The following is a 16,615-nucleotide window of genomic DNA, read 5'->3' as shown; positions in this document are numbered from 1 at the left end:
TTAGAATGCGGTTTGCAGTTAAGTATCTGTCAGTGAATTATTTGAAAACCTTTTAAGACTTCACTTTGCATTGTATTGCCTGCCTTCCAAAACGTCATTGATCAAGTTTATGCTACGGAGAGAGTCAGCGGCCGCCTCCTGCTGCCCGGGGCTGGGGGATTCTCTCTCTTACCAGTGTTAGAAACAGATGAAAGACAAATGGGCGAGCGGTGCCGAGAGGAACTTTCGAAGCTCTTCTCTTGCTGTTTGCAGTCGTGGTTGGATTTGGACAGGAGGCGGTGGCTGGTTCCCTGGGCGAGCCTCTCGAGCACAGTACGTTTCAGACTTTGACTCCAGCTTGTACTGACTTCCATGACATCCAGTATGCCCTCTTGTACTGCAGCCATCTCGGAGGAAATAGGTCATTTCTGTTTGGATTTTGGCAGTTTTGCACACAGCTTCGCTTTCCACACTAATCCATCTTCCAGTACATTCCTGTTGCTTAAAGACCGTTTTATTCCAGTATTGTTTTACCTTTTTTTCCATCTTTACTTGCGGCTTCTTAAAGCTGACTGTTCTTGCAGGGGCCATGTGCTTCTCCTAGAGTACAAAAGTAAGGTCTTTCCTTACTAACTGCAGGGTCTATATATTACACCTCAATGTACACACTTTGCTGCTACTGTTTGTACTGTCTACAGTAGAATTTCCTTATCTTGCTCCTGGTAGTGCATTACAGGCAAGCATGAAATGTAAAGTATTTATTTAAATAAAAACCTCTAAATTGGTAATTGAATTACCTCCCTGTAGCTTTAGAGTTTGTGACATTTCTTGACCTTGCTAGTTCTTTCATTAGATCCATGCAAGATCTAGTCATATGGTTAAGGATATTAAGCAGACACGACTATGAACCCAAGGAACCGTATTACTGTTGGTCATACTTAAACTGTTTATTTCCTTAAGTATATGACCCACAAGGATGTGAAATAACTACAAGAAACTGTTTTTGTACACTGTACATCCTTAGTATTTTTACACGTATATGATAGGGATGCACATTATTTTCCTTCGTACAGACAGCTTAAATAAAGCACTATGTCAATCTGCTACTTCTGTGTTTTTTAATGCTAATTTGTTCTGGAGGTTTGTAAATATATATATATATATATATGTTCAAGCTTGCCACAAAGGACGTATTTTTTTATATCTGCACATTACTATTAAATATCTTAGAGGATAAAATTCCTAAGTCGTTCTGTGTCAGAGAAAGAAAGACTGAAATGAGAAGGCTATATTGCAGATTACAAAAGATTTCTCAAGTTTTGGGTTAAATATTTACTTCATATTTTAAAGTAATTTTATATAGGTTAGATGTTTCAATCCTGAAATGCACAAAGAATTTACTTAATTTCTTCTTACAAGAAAATGTACATCGTTATTTTTTTATCACTGTATATATAATGATCTGTGCATGTTTAGTTACGAGTTTTATTTGCTGTGAAGTCCTAGTGATAACTGTAACTCGCTGTGACGTATTTCAAATACTGGGTGATCAGTTTCAGCTTGTAAATTATTAAGTTACAGTATTGTCAAAAAAAAAAAAGCTTTTGTGACTTAAGCAAGATGTATCTGTGCTTTGGACCAAGGCTATCTCCATACAGGCCGTTCATGTTAACTCTGCGAGGTGTACGTCACTTGTAAAAGTCAATTTGGGTTACGCTTTTCAAGTAATGATCACACAGGGCTACGTTCCCGTCAGAACACCCACCATTTAAGTGATTTGTCATCTGATGAAATTCGTAGCCTCACATCCCATAGCTAGGTAACGTGTTAGGGTAAGGAGAGGAGAAAAAGGGAAGGTGGGATTTGCAGGGCACCTCCGAGTGGGACTCTTTGAAGCCCGCAGGCTGGTCCAGGGCCATTTGAACCAGCCGGTCAGGAGGGCGGAGCGTCCCTGAAGCGGTCAGTCGGTCACCTGGGTTTTAGCTCAGTTCTCGGACACGAACGCTTCCCTGCAGTAGAGGCGCTTCATCCAGGTCTCGGGTTTTTTCCCTTTTCTTTCCTTCTGTTTTTTTCTCCTCCACCTTGTAATAGGAAAGAGCATGAGCCAGCCAGCCAGCCGTTAGTGCGGTGACAGCAGGAGATCAGCGGGGGGCTGCAGCAGCAGCAGCAGCAGCAGCAGCAGCAGCACTGCCTGGTCAGGCTGCTTCCCGCGTCCCGGGATCACGCTCTGGCTGTGGACGTGGGATTTCCTGGCTTCGATCGCCTGGTCTGATGCTCGTGAACTTTGTAAAACTAAGCGTTTTGTGCCTAAGTAGAAGCGGGGCCGGGGGGGAGGGAAACACGAGACAGGTAGACCTGGTGCTGTCTGTGCTTTAATGACTAATTAATTGCTACAAAGTAGAGTAGCTGCTGCAGGGAAATTGATTCCTTCTCGACTCCCAGCAACATAATGAATTGAGCCTATGCCTGGGACGAGTATGAAAACCTCCTTCCAGCTGCATGCGCTCGCAGCCCAGGACGCTTTGTTGAAATCAAACGCGTACGTGCACGCGGGTGGCTGGCAGCGGTGCTCTGCACGCAGCCACCAGAAGCCACCTGGTAGGTGAGGCAGGTCCAGAAAGGTTGAGGGTCCAGCGGTGCCTCGGGCCGGGGCACGGCAGCTCCAGGATCTCGGTGAAGCCTAAGTGTTGGGACTAGGTGCCCCAGTTCCTTTGCGCGCGTAGCCTATAGGCACTTTCTCCTATTTAAACACAGATTTACACTGTGGAATAATAAAAAATAAAATTAAAAAAAAAAGTTTGCATATTCCTACGTTTATAAATGTGTATTCTTACCTGTGTAACCATCTATAAAGTAGGGACACTTATTAAAAAAGTGTCAGCCTGATTACCGTGGAAAACCCAGAGTTCAACGAGAGAGGACTTCCCTTCCTCAGGCTTGCTTGTCCCTAAAGACCCGAAGCCATTTTAAGCACGTTTATTGTCATATTGGTGAAGCAGTTCAGGGAGGCGATCAGATGCGTTTGGCAGCTTAATATGGCAGGAAATTGACATAGGGGAGGCAAAACCCCCACTTCGATGTTAGGGCTGTACCACCACCGATTGCTAAAATACAAGGGAAGGAAAGCTCGCGTCCCTCAGCAAATGGTAACTTACTGCATGTGTCATTACTCCTATTTTTGTTACGTTCTCTGGGTTCGTGCTGGCTGAGGTAGCTTTATTAATGGGGAGCTGTTCTTCGTGCTTTCCTCCCCCCCTTTACTAGTGCAATTCTACAACTGCACTGAAGATAATAGATGTAGAAACTTTTTCCTTATGATGTACTCTAGTTTATCCCACACTAGTTAGCGAAAGATTCAGATAAATTCTTTCTGAAACAGTCTGGTATTTGGAAAGTAACTTCTAAAACCACAAGCGTGCAGTTAACCAGAAAAAAGCCCTCCAACAAACTGTATCCTCCAAATGTTTTGAGTTCAATAACGTGAAGCCAAGTTCAGCTGGTGCCCATCCCTGAGACTGCTAAATATTTGCTGGTGGAGAAGTCGAGCTAATCACCACTTCACTGGTGAGAGCCGGGCACCTCGCGTAAAGCCTAATCTGTACTAAGGGTTCCTTTCTCTTAAAGGCTTTATTCAGTGCAAGTTTTGAAGGGAAACCTGCCCCATGGAAATTCTTCCGCATTATATGGAATATTTCCCAATCATTCTTGTGCTTTTCTGATGGATAAGTAGTTGTTGGGACTCTCGCTTTTGTATAAAAAGTAGATTCTGGTAATGAGTTTATGAACTGGAGCGCAGGTGCTTGTGCAGGGCTTACCAACAGTCCCCGTCTCCCTCCTCCCCGTGCACACGCCTTCCTTGAACGCAGAAGGACAGAACGAGGAAAATAAGAATCCAGTTAAGTTTATTGGTATTTCAGTCTGTAAATAAGACATCTATGTCCAATTATAAAAATAGATAAAAACATTTTATAAAAAAATTGTACAAATTATGAATTAAGTCCAGACTATGTAATAGCTGTTAAACCTGGGTTGCAAGCCTAGCCTTTTCAGAAAAGTCTCAGCTGTCTTCCTAGGAAGTTTGGTAGGCTGGTAACGCTTCGAAATATTTACGATTCTGTAGTTAAAAACAAATGGAAACCAGTTGAAATTAGCCAGCAAGCGTGCCTGTTTTCTGCAGAGGTGTCTCGGGTGAGCCTCAGACCAGCCCGAGTCTGAGCCAGGTGCAGAGCAGAGCTGAAAGATAAAAGAAAGAGACGGGCGCGTAAGTAAGTAGTCTGTATCGCATTGCTTGTGTTTCTCATTTGTGTCCCTTCAGCCTGCGGGCGAGTTCTTAGAAGAGAAATACGGAAATGGTTGAGACTGTGGTGATGCCACATAAACAAGCGCTATTTCAAAGCCTGCGCTTCCTGCCGGCCTGCTGTCCTCGCCTCTTTCTAAGACCAGAAGTCTTACAGGTAGCGAGAACAAGAGCGATTTGATTTCTGAAAAACAGGATCTCCATGAGCTTCAGCCATCGTTCACGTTTAGCAGTAAATAACTGAGCTCTTGTTTTGCGGCACGTCTAGGATCCTGCCCCTTCTCCTTTCCAGGAAGGAGGCGGCAGGTTTGTGCCAGAGAGCGTTTGCTGTGAATTGTACAGCGTGTGTACGGGGTGGGCAGCTGCAGCAAAACAGGAAGCTGCTGCCTGGGGGCCGGTGGGAACCTCCGGGGGGAAGGCTAATTCCCAGTTTTGAAGCTCCTGGGTAGCTGTTGTTTGTGCCTCCGCAGTAGCACTTCAGGACTGAATTAAGAGCGAGACATCAAACTCTATTGGAGCTGGGGGAGCTACCTAGAATTAAGCCACTGGAGTTCTAAAATTGCAATTTAAGAAATGTAAATGACCTCAGAAATAAAAATAAACTTTCTACTTTGGCTGGTTTTGCATTAGAGGACTAAAGGGTTTTGCTTTTTTTTTTCCTTAGATGACAAGGCAATTAGGGCCGAGTTAAAAAAGGAGAATTTATGCAGCTGCAGTTCATTAAAGAATTAAAAACAATAACACGGTACTTTTTTCCCCAAAATACATGCACCAACACCAACTGCTACAGTTGTGTCTGCAACCAGTGCAAGGAAGAATGAACTACAGCCACAGAAAGCCTCGGGGCTTGAATTCCGTGTCCGTGACTGCTTAGGGGAAACCTACTCCGTGCTGCAGTAACCCTCTGTGTATGGCCAGCATCGGAGTGCAGGCAGAGATTAAAAAGGCACCCCCCCCCAAAACACTCAGCTCCTGGAGAACCCTCCTGGCAATTGTCGCTGTCGTGGGTGGCTTACAACATCCCCAACCAGCCCATTCCTCTGCCACACAGCTGCCCGTGGTGGCCCAGTTGCTAGCCTGGCACCTTTGCCCACTGCTCTCCCCCCCGACTACTGAAGCGAACGCGCCCAGCTGTACCCCGAGGCAGTCCTCCGTTTTAGCCACCCCTTTTCAGACAGTAGCATTTTGTACCACTAAACTCCAAAACGTTTCTACCCTGGAAACGTCATACTGTCATATATATGCCTCTAACTCAAAAGCTGTCATTTTTCATCTTCTTGTCACCTACAGCCACAAAAAGCATTTCATTAGCCCTGCCTGTGTGCACATAAACCAGCCAGGTACAACACTTCCCCCCAAAAGCCTCGGGGAGCCTACGTGTCTTTCGTCACCACAGTTACCCAGCGTTAATGCTTTGCGAGATGCTGAACCTCAGCTTGCTTGGCGAAGTAGGCCTTCCTCCACCTGACTACGCCCAGGCCTCAACTGCTTTAAAAACAAAGCGCAAATACTGGCAGAGTCTCAGCGTACCCCACTACGGAACAGCCTGGACGCTGAAGCAGTCATTTGAGACGTGCAGTGCTCCGACTAAATGGACACAGACCTGTCACTCCTGATGTCCAGGTAATTGGCAAATGAGTTGGTCACTGGACAGTCAAGGGCAGGGGCCTTCCCCGTCTTAAAGCGTCTCCTCCTCCCAACAGTACTTGGATAGTCAGTGAGCAGACCTCTGCAGCACAAATTGCTCAGGTTCCTCCCAACGCTCCCTCCCCTCAGTGGCATCTGTTTTAACTGCGTGGTTGGGTATTCTTAGGCGTACAGGTTGTAAGTTTTTGTAGGAGCAGAACCATGGACGTCTGAATGGTGTAATTGCTGTTAACTGTACTCAGAATGGAGGGGAGAGGAGCCGCTGGCTTCTTGTCCAGTTAGAAAGCACTCAGGTGGCTTAGGTGCCTCAATCCTCATTTGCACAACTGCAAAACCCAAGGTGGAACACCTTGGAGCTTAGCTCCTGAGCTGCTCCCCAGCTTTGCCCACTGGCCAGACACTGCACAGAGGTACGGGCCTCCTGCAGCTGCAGATTCACAAAATCTGAAGAGCTAAATACTAGGTGATGCAGCCCTTGAGGTGTCATGTCAGGGCACTCAGACATCAAGCAGAGGTCTACCTCTGTCCACTCCTGTCATAGTATAACTCTCATCGTCTCAGACTACACTCCATCCAAGGAGTAATGAAGACTTTCCTCTCACCTGCTTAAAAAAAACCCACCACACCAAAAAAAAAACCAGCCACCAACCCCTGGCTGTGGGATGTCACTGCCTGTTCCAAACGCTTGGCACAGGCACTTATTTTTGTGGATTTAGACTACACTAGGAAAAAAGCTCTCCCCCCTAGTAACCTAAGCAGTCTTCAGGTCTCCTGAAGAACAGTTGAGGGCCGTTAAGGATCGAGCCTGAATCACTTCTGACATCAGAGATGGACAAGCTACTTGTTTTCTGGCATAAAGCTCCCCTTCTGTAACATAGAATGAAAAAAAAAAAAGCTAACGGGGCACTTGGGAGCACGTCAAGCACTGCATTCGCTGCTGGGACCTCGCTGAAAATTCATGCTGATGTAAGAAAACAAAGAAAACCACCGCTCGGAACAGCTGTAATTCTGACAGTACCTCCCACTGAGAGACTAGAGGGGCGAGGACGGGAATATAGTCACGGGTAAGTATATTTTAACTTCTGTTTAGAAGAAAGGCGGTCTGTTCACAGACATGCTCACTGTGAAAAAGACATCTGTAATGAGGGAGGAGAGTTTTAGTGGCTCGGCCATACGGAGAGCACAGGGAGAGCGCGGGTTCCTGCCAGGGAGGGGCTGGCTTGCAGGAGGAGATCTTCAGGGGGGAAGGCAGAGCGGCAGCGTACCACGACAGCCCTAGCTGGAGGATATCCCCAAGGTCCGAATCCTGTCGGTCTGCGCTCTCGCTGGCTCAGCTGGCCAGCAACCCCTTCCGGCAGCCAGGGTCTGTGGGGGGATTATCGACCGGGGCAAATACTGACTTCTGTCAAACTGATGGACACCAAGGCAGGTCCTGCAAGCGAGGAGCATTCCGGCTTTCAGAAACAGGCTCATACTGGGTGGGCAGCACTGAGGTTTCTAGTAGTCTCAGTTTAGATGGTTGGTTGCTGCACTATGCGCATTTGTATTTAGTACCTATACAGGAGGGGAGCTAAATAATATCTTCTCCTCCTGCCTTGGAGCAAGTTGCAATGCAAGAGAGACTTTCAAAGGTAGAAACTCAAAACTTGACTCTTTCAAAAACTTTCAAAACGAGAGGTGTAAATCCCATAATTAAACTTTTGACTACCTTTATGGGGACCTGAATACGTTATGCTGTATACCTTTATTAAATATTAGAGCCATCCATTAACTATTAGTGTAATGGCCTGATACACAGCCCACGCTGTAATGTCACGCCACATTATCATACTGGTCCTTTTTAGCTCTATGAGAATGAAAATTGCAGTGTGAGCATCTTCATCATGTTATAGGCAGGTGGTTACTCTGAATTAATACTGAGCTTCTTTCAGTAATAGGAGATTTAACATAATTATTTTAAAAGCGTGTAATTCACTGCTGAGAATGAGAAGGATGTTTTCCAAAACTGTGGTACTTGTCTTGGTTACTCCTTCAACAAGGATGCTAAAAGCCTTTTAACTCATGTTGCCTGTAAGGGAATTCAGCAGGTAGCAGGATCAAATATTTATTTTATGATGACTTTTTTTCATTCACTTTAAAAGCCAGAATTTTCCTTACAGTGTCAAATGAGTTTTCTATGAAAAACAGACTCTCAACACACCAGAACGTAGCTGGATTTAAAGACACCTTCCCCCGCCCTTCTTTCTTTTTCCCTTCCCCCCCATACAGCAAACACTACCACTAGAAATAAAAATTGCAGTGGAAGTGACCTGAGTTTTGAAAACAAATCCTATGAAGGTTATAGGTTTGTCAGTGGGGTTTTTTCCTCTAGGTCAGCTAGATTAAAATAAATGACGCAATTTTGAAAACTGGGACTTTTAAATTACAGTTAAGTAACTCTTACAAGGCAATAGGAACAGCGATAATTATGTAGCAGTACTGTAAGTCCAAAAGCACTGCTCCAAATACATTTGTTTATATAATGTTTCTTTCAACATGACACTAAGTTTTATGATTTATTACAAAACAAATTGTAGCCTTTCTGAAGAAAGAGAGAGGATTCTGCTTCCTCAGGAGGCAACTACTACTGGAGGCGACAAAACTAATCAATTCCAAATCAAAAGACAAACACCCAGTGATTATCCAGACCAAAAAGCACCTACGGTAAAACCTGAGTTCTAGAAGTTCCCACCTTTCCCTCCAATTTAGATCTTTAAGATTTTTTTTTTTTTTTAATTCTGTGTCTTTGCTGGGGAGTGCTTGTCCTATATTTTTAAGTGCTAAAAAAACCAAACACAAAAAGCTCCAACAATTTCAAACCCAAAAATGTTTCAAACACTTCCTTCTCCCTTTTGTCTTGAAGTGTTTGCCAGATTCAACCCACATCTGCAAATAGTTTTAGTCCTCCTTTCCTCTCCCTCCCCTCTCTATATATAGGATATAGAAAAAATACCTACTTCTGCTCATTTCTCTTCATCCATCCAGGTGTTTACTTGATTCCATCTGTGTCCTGTTTGAGATCTGCATCCCATTTTTTTCCTGAAATATGCAACTGCAGTTACTAGTGGCTCAGGTTCCAAGATACAATAGCACGTTTAGGTTAGCGTATCTCACATCACTTTTAAAAGGTTAGGTATCGGTGGTTTCTCCCCCTTCCCACCCGCCAAAAAAAAATTGATTATAAAGGAGAACTGTTGAACAGTACAGTAAAATGTGGAATATGATGTCACTTTCAACTTCGATCAACACCAATTCTGCAACTGAGGGGTTTTTATATGTATTTCTACACTAACTACATACATCTTTCTGTAGTTAAAATCTCCCATTTATGGTGAACTGTTCTTTAGTTTTCTTCAAACAATTGTCTGATATTCCAGGCAGCTCTTTTGGGCTGAATTCCAATTCCCAGAGAACCACCGTTGCTTTAAATAGCTGCAAATAGATTTTTAGGACTCATTTTGTAATAATTTTTTTCTATCATTCTTCTCTTCTGAGTGTTCTCAAGTTAAAAAGTATCCTCTGGAGCACAATTAACTTGTAATGAACACAAAGAAGGAAGCTTTTGCCAGTCAAGTCTTGAGAGCAGTATAATATCTGAATGATTTTTTCCTCTTTTGTATGATTTTTGTACTTCTGCCCAACTTCATAAAAGCATGCTCACTTCCAGATAGAATAGATTATCAATAACAAAATCCACGGACCATGTAAAGTCTGTTCACATTACCAAGAGTGCTTCCCTTAAAGCAGAAATTTTAATTTTCTTTTCTGAACAACCACCTTCTTAAACTATCTTATAGAGAGCGCACTTCGGTTGCCCTGAAATTTGCCAGTAGTTACTACATGCTCATAACCTTACGCTATCTGGAGCTACCAAGTTTGTCTACTACAACAGAAACTCCTGTAAAACCAAACACACTGACATGATTAAAGGCATAACAAAGTACGGATTTTATTCTCCTGGGTTAAACATTTATTAAATTCTACAGCTAAAAAGCCTATGAAAAATAGCGTGATTTAAATATTTTAAAGTTCTAAGACGATTCATGTCCTCTTTACTGCTAGGTGTGCTACGGGACTCCATTTCCTACACTGAATGTCTTTTGTTACCTCGTTAACAGAACTCCAGTTACCCTGGGCAAGCTCACTAGTTTGCAAGTTAGAAAACATCATGCTATGGTTGAAATAGTTCATTTACTTAGTCACAAAACAGGAGTTTGATTATTTGATAGTTTTACTGAAAACCTCATTCTGTGCCTGTTAGTTCTTCTTTTTCTGAAACAAGTAGATGAAAGACAAAGAAAAAAACCAAACCACTCAGTCCTCTCCCTGATTTCCAAAGCACTGACTGATTGAAGAACGGTGGCCAAAAAAAAAGCAACAATAGCCCATGAGAAGCCAGAGCTTCCTAGAGACCACTGGAAGCAGGAGTCAGTCCTGCTAGAGATGCGGTGCAGTGACTAGTGCTCAGGCAGGCTGATACCACGTTCTCCATCTCACGCTCGGGTGAGTGGTCATGGAGCAGCAGGAAAGATAAATGACTTTTAACAATAAGGGGCAGGGGGAAATCACAAGGTGGGAGGCGGACTTAAGTCTGACAAAAGCCAGCAAAACCCCTCAAACTATCAACATCGAGCTACTGTTTAAATGTTAATGCTGTTAAAGAACAGATTTCCCTCTTCTCTGAAAAAGGAAGACAAAACCTTCTGATAAGAAAGCTAGGAGCTGTCACCAAGAATAACTTCCGTCTTATTGTCACCTCGAAACACGTTCTTCATTTGGTTTAGGTTTAAGTGGAACTCAGGCCCAGCTACCAGTCTCTTTCCAATGGCATGGATTCCACGCCCCCCCGCCCCCGCCAAGGTAATGCCTTATTTAAAACAAGAACAGCAACAAAACCCGAGAGCTGAAGTGAGACTGCTGGCGCATTTCTCTGCTAAAGCTGCAGAATATTCCCCTCAGACTTCCTTTTCTTTTGGCACAGTACCTGTATTCGCAGAAACCGCACCTCTTCTGTAAGCAGCTGCTTCTCTTTGAAGAGCTGATTCTGTTTGTTGAGCAACTCCACTAACTGCTGGGCAGTGGCCTGGCAGTGCTTGTCAAGCTGCTGTAACCTGGAAAAAATAGATAAAATGGTTGCGGAGCATCTGAAGTTAGAGTTCACGGTAGAAGCTTTGATGTTTGCAGGTAGAGCTCCCAGGTGACAGAGCTCAGACTGGTGGTTGGGCTGAGACTAAAGTATCACTCCTAGGATGGGCATTCACTACGTTCTATCTTCACACTTTAAATGAGGACTTTTAAAGGTTTGCACTTCTAATTTAGAAGCCTTATCATGACGCGACAGTGAATTTGCTTTGCCATTGACATCAGTAAAGACCACAGGACTGCATCCCGATATCTGTAGCCACTTCAGTAACCGTCTTCCTGAAGCACACACGCTAGCCCAGACTACAAATCCAAATATCCCAACTCCCTAACAAACTGGACCTAAAGCAACAAAACCTTTTGTTTTCTGTCCGCTGCTCTTTGCGACCTGGTCAATGCCCAAAACTCGTTACAGAATGCAACATTTATTTCAAGTAAGCTTAGTGTTAATGAAGCAGGTCAGCGTAGATCCTTTAGTAGTGTAACAGGGATATCTGGGGAAGGATGTAAAGAGCCCGTCACTCCAAAGGTCCCCCTCATCAGGGGCTGCAAGACAGAGGGACTAAGCTGGCGGGTATCGGAGGGAACACGCAGAGGCTTTTTGCTTACGCTTGAAAAATAAGTGCCCGAGTTGGGACAACACTGCTGTAGACGGGGCAACCGCACCTTTACTTCTTTAATCACAAACCCTGGTATGGCTTGTTATGTCCCCAGTGACTGTTTATTACTCGCGCCATGAAAAATTTAAAAAGTCTGCTTGGGACCTGCAGCAAGGGACGTAAACACAAATAAGTTGGAAATTGTGTTTTTACATTAAATGCATTTCACTCTTTAAATGGAAATGTCTTTAGTTAGAAGTCCTTTCGGATATCTTAGAAGCTTCTTGTCTTTAAATAACAGTACCCTAGAGAAAAACCTACACATCTAAACACTATGCACTTAGGGAGCATGAACCGACTCTGTTTTTGTCAAGGTTAGTTCTGGATCTAAACTTTGCACTTGCTTTTGTAAACTATTTCTTGCTCAACATATTGAAATACAGCTTCAGCTGAACAAGGTTTTTAGGTTGCCTCTCTCATACAGGCTGTGTTTTCAAAGGAATTAGTTCTACGCTTACAATAAGGCGTGTGATTTTTCTGAATCTTTCTACTTTCAGCTCCATGTGGTAGTTTTGACTTGTACAGCTGTCATAACTCAGCTAAGCTAATCACTCTGAATATTCACATTCTTAATCAGGATTGTTCAAATAACTGCATTAGTAAACACGCCCAAATTTCTTGATAAAAAGCTAGGAAAATCTAGCTGAAACAAAATTGCCAAATCTATGTCAAAACCAGTATTTACTGATCTGTATCTGCCAGCCAACTTCCTTGAAATCAAACTGCAAGAATCATGTGGCAAACACTGTGAATGCCCTTATTTCATAGTGTCCTGTGACTCTGCTACCGTTTCCTTGCAAAAGGGATTTGAGGAGCTGCAGGACCAGCTCCTGGGGATCCGAACAAAACCAAATGCAGCTACTGCAAACAGCAACAGCTAGTTGTAAACATCCAATGAAGCAAACAAAACCACCACTTTGATAGCACAGGATATTCTACTAAACACACACTTACACACTGTGTGTCTAATTTCACACTCCCTGTATCTTCCAAACTATACCATGTTGGTACAGGAGCTGTTTATGCTTCATTTCTTTACTAAAGGTGATTTCAGGGGTGTGGAACTTCAAAAAACAAAGCAAGACTCCCACACACAAACAAAAACCCACCCTTGTACTGTTCTTTGTTTTGTTTTTAAAGATAGTAGCTTTTCCACGAGCATCTTGCTCCCAGGGAGTGCGAGAACAACGGTGGTGTTTGCTGGAGGCAACGTCGCCGTTTCAGACTGGAGGGCTGAGTTCTGCTCACTACTTTGCCATTGATTTCCTTTAACTTGAGGAGGATATGTGACCTTACTGCATTTCTTGATTTGTAATAAAGACACCTTCCAGTCCTTTATTTCCAGAGTACTTACTATTTTACAGCAGTACTGGTGGGGAGGTGTAACTGGAAAGTGCTGTCTTCAGACAGCCAAGGGAAGAACTCCAGTGCTGCCCTACCTATTTAAAGCCTTGAGGCTATGAAATCCTCCTCACGCATGAGAGCCTGACTCAACAACTACCAACTACAGCTTGGATTCAGGCCCTTAGAATTTAAGTTTCTGATGACTTCTATGTTCAGTTAATAATTTACCCATTCTGCTAGTGTTTCAGTCTGTTTTAAGAACAATCACGGTCTTTGAGAGACCCTCTTGCAAAAAAATTATTATTACTGTCAGCTAAAGACATGGGTAAGTACATAAACCCCTCGACCCGCATCTCTGCAGCAACACGATGAGCATTGCCCAGTGGGGTGATAGGGCCCATTCTGGCTGCAAGAGCAAACGCCGCTGACGCAGCCCCGAGGAGAGGCCCTTCCCCGGCGTGCCTCTCCTCTCTAGGGAGAAGGCTCCAGCTGAAGAGCCACCACTTCAGTGCAAGGAACTTCCTCCAGTTCTGGCACCCAGAGAGGAGCCATTTCCAGCTCATGTGAATTTTACATCAAAACAACACTTTCTACTAGATACTCACAGGCAGCCCGTGCAAATTTCAAAAACATTACTGGTGGATGAAAAACTTCATCCACCAAAAACATTTTGGTGGATGAAAAGCTGGACATGAGCCAGCAATGTGTGCTCGCAGCCCAGAAGGCCAACCATATCCTGGGCTGCATCAAAAGAAGCGTGGCCAGCAGGTCGAGGGAGGTGATTCTGCCCCTCTACTCTGCTCTGGTGAGACCCCACCTGGAGTACTGCGTCCAGCTCTGGAGCCCTCAGCATCAGAAAGACACGGACCTGTTGGAGCGGGTCCAGACGAGGGCCACGAAAATGATCAGGGGGATGGAACACCCCTCCTATGAAGAAAGGCTGAGAGAGTTGGGGTTGTTCAGCCTGGAGAAGAGAAGGCTCTGGGGAGACCTTATTGCAGCCTATCACTACTTAAAGGGAGCTTACAAAAAAGATGGCGGCAAACTTTTTAGCAACTTACTGCCTGTTGCAGTAGGACAAGGGGGAATGGCTTTAAACTCAAGGGGGGTAGATTTAAGGCTAGGGGCAAGGAAGAAATTTTTTACGCTGAGGGTGGTGAAGCACTGGCACAGGTTGCCCAGAGAGGTGGTGGATGCCCCATCCCTGGAAACATTCAAGGTCAGGTTGGACGGGGCTCTGAGCAACCTGCTCTAGTTGAAGATGTCCCTGCCCTCGGCAGGGGGGTTGGACTAGATGACCTTTAGAGGTCCCTTCCAACCCAAACATAGAATTCTATGATTCTGTGATTCTACTGGATACAAGCCTTAGCCTGCTCTATTGTAAAGCTCTACATCCTTTCAGATCATGCAAAGGGTGATCCCAATAAACTACTGTAAATAGAAAAGTCTTTAATTATGGCAATACTACTCAATTATGCTTTTCTGTTTTGTAACTTCACCACCCACCGTGTTACATTTAGACTGTCCCCTTGGGCAGAGGGAGGAAGATAACACAGGCATTGAGCTGGGCTTGACTAGCAGGCCACAACTTTACTTTTTATCATCTGTATCTATCTCCAGTGCTTGAATACAGGGTTAATAAAGTTCCTTTCTACAATTCTGGGTCATGATGGATAAAGAGGGAGTAGTTCTAGTCAGCGCAGATCTCGGTCTGTGAATTCCCAAATTCTGTCTACCAGTCTGCTCTCCCAAAACTGCTGCCAAGCTGGCCCTTGGTCCGCACACTGGGATTACCAGCCTGCTCCGGTGCATTTAGCCCCCGAGGACAGGCTCTGGGCCCTCTCACAGTATCTGCTATTACGTGTGACATGTGCAGCACAGCCACACATTCCCATATGCATTGTATCTGGCCTGCCTGCTGATCTCGTAAATGATTCAAGATGAGAAATGAACAGCTCCACCCACATTCACTGTACTTCCCATATGTTACAACTGCACAGCGATGCCTGCCATCATTTTTACAACTGGGTGACAGAACCTTCTGCACATTTTGCTAATATGAGTGAGTGAGGTTGCACGGTCGCCACGTTCACTTTGGCAACACCACCTACCAAGCAAACGTGTACTGTGTCCTGAGCATCTGAGTGACCACCGTAGCCTCGCCCCCCATTCCAAATGAGATCATTTTTCCACCAAAGTGGCAAGAGCTGTCCAATTGGGATGTCAGGCGGCTGCTCCTCCTTGGCCTGGGAGTGCTGAAGGGCAGGAACTGACTCCACGCTCTGTCATGTTACTTCAAGGCACAAGGTGAAGACATGGAGCTCTTGAACCGCGTTACATTTGGACTACTTGCAAGACAGCCTGGCACTAAGGAGTAAGCTCCTATTTAGTAGTAATAATAACACTCTTCAAATAATTTTCCATTAACCACTCTAAATCAAAATTTCTATTTCTATATGGAGGCAGGAAAGAGGCACCTTCGTGATACACGTGGTTCCACAGAAGGAGAACTAAACTGAGGCATCACAACCTGTAATGAATGCTTCAAGGTAAACGTTTTGCTCTGATTCTCAGTACTTGGAGCTCGTATGCAGCTTTATGTTAGAACGGCTCCAAGCTACCTTGCTACTTTGTGCAGCTACAACCTGCAGAAGACTACATCTCTCACTCTGCACAGCAGTAAAATTTGGATCTGAGACTAGGCTATACCCTAGCCTGTCCAGAAATGAAATGGAAAGGGTAGGTTTTGTTACATTTCGACAGCTATGGGTAGACAACCACTGCAAGACCCTGCAGAAACTAGGTGAAACACCAAACAAAGCCGAGCTTTGGCACCAAGGTGAATTCCACCCAGCAGAATAAACTTCCATTGCATCCAACACCACAAAGCTGGACTAGCACCCACCGTGTTACATTTAGATTGTCCCCTTGCCTGCAGCCTACAGACAAAACCAAAAGCTTCCTTCTTTTCTATAAAGACACATTACTAAACCGGGGGGCACCCACAAGGCGCTTGCTGCAAGCTCCCTGCGCTGGGGGGATTACACAGGTCCATTAATCCGCAGGCAATCCGCAGTGAAGGGAAAAGCTCATACAATCTGTCAGCCCTCCTCTGGGTTTTAAAGTTGATTTGAAAGAAATTAATATGCAAGGATCTGTGGGCAGTGTCCATTCACCCTGCAGTGGGGAGCAGTCCTTGACGTAGCAGAGGCATTAAAAGGTTATTTACTCTTTCAGCACAGTCACGTTACTGGTGTAAAACCCTTTCACTCTACTCCACGGAGCTGAATTTGCTGAAATGGCGTGATTGGATTGCAGCAACCTGCAGCAGCTAAATCACCAAATCCAATAACCATGCTGCATTTACTGGCACACATCTTAATTAGGTTTTAATACAAGTAATCTGATAACTACTTCTGGCCAGCCAGAGCAGAGCTGTCAGAGCTGAAAGGGCTGTTATTGAGCGGCTCGTCCGGCACGCTGCTGCGGCCGCCTCCCCGCTGACCCC

At 44.5% G+C, this 16,615-nt stretch overlaps 1 protein-coding gene across 1 annotated transcript in view; it reads right to left on the bottom strand.

The window, feature by feature from the left end:
* Positions 1–3,867: 3,867 nt before the first annotated feature.
* SDCCAG8 (serologically defined colon cancer antigen 8) overlaps positions 3,868–16,615 on the bottom strand; it is a 130,125-nt gene continuing 117,377 nt past the window's right edge. Inside the window, exons 19-21 of the mRNA XM_009321262.1 lie at positions 10,947–11,073; positions 8,920–9,001; positions 3,868–4,212 (exon numbers count right to left, since the gene is read on the bottom strand). Coding sequence (XP_009319537.1) covers positions 8,936–9,001; positions 10,947–11,073 — 193 coding nt within the window. The 3' untranslated portion in view covers positions 3,868–4,212; positions 8,920–8,935. The remainder of the gene's footprint in view (positions 4,213–8,919; positions 9,002–10,946; positions 11,074–16,615) is intronic.

The sequence above is a fragment of the Pygoscelis adeliae genome, unplaced genomic scaffold (assembly GCF_000699105.1).
Source record: "Pygoscelis adeliae isolate BGI_AS28 unplaced genomic scaffold, ASM69910v1 Scaffold463, whole genome shotgun sequence".
Taxonomy (NCBI): Eukaryota; Metazoa; Chordata; class Aves; order Sphenisciformes; family Spheniscidae; genus Pygoscelis; species Pygoscelis adeliae.
This window is presented reverse-complemented; position numbering and strand designations above follow the sequence as displayed.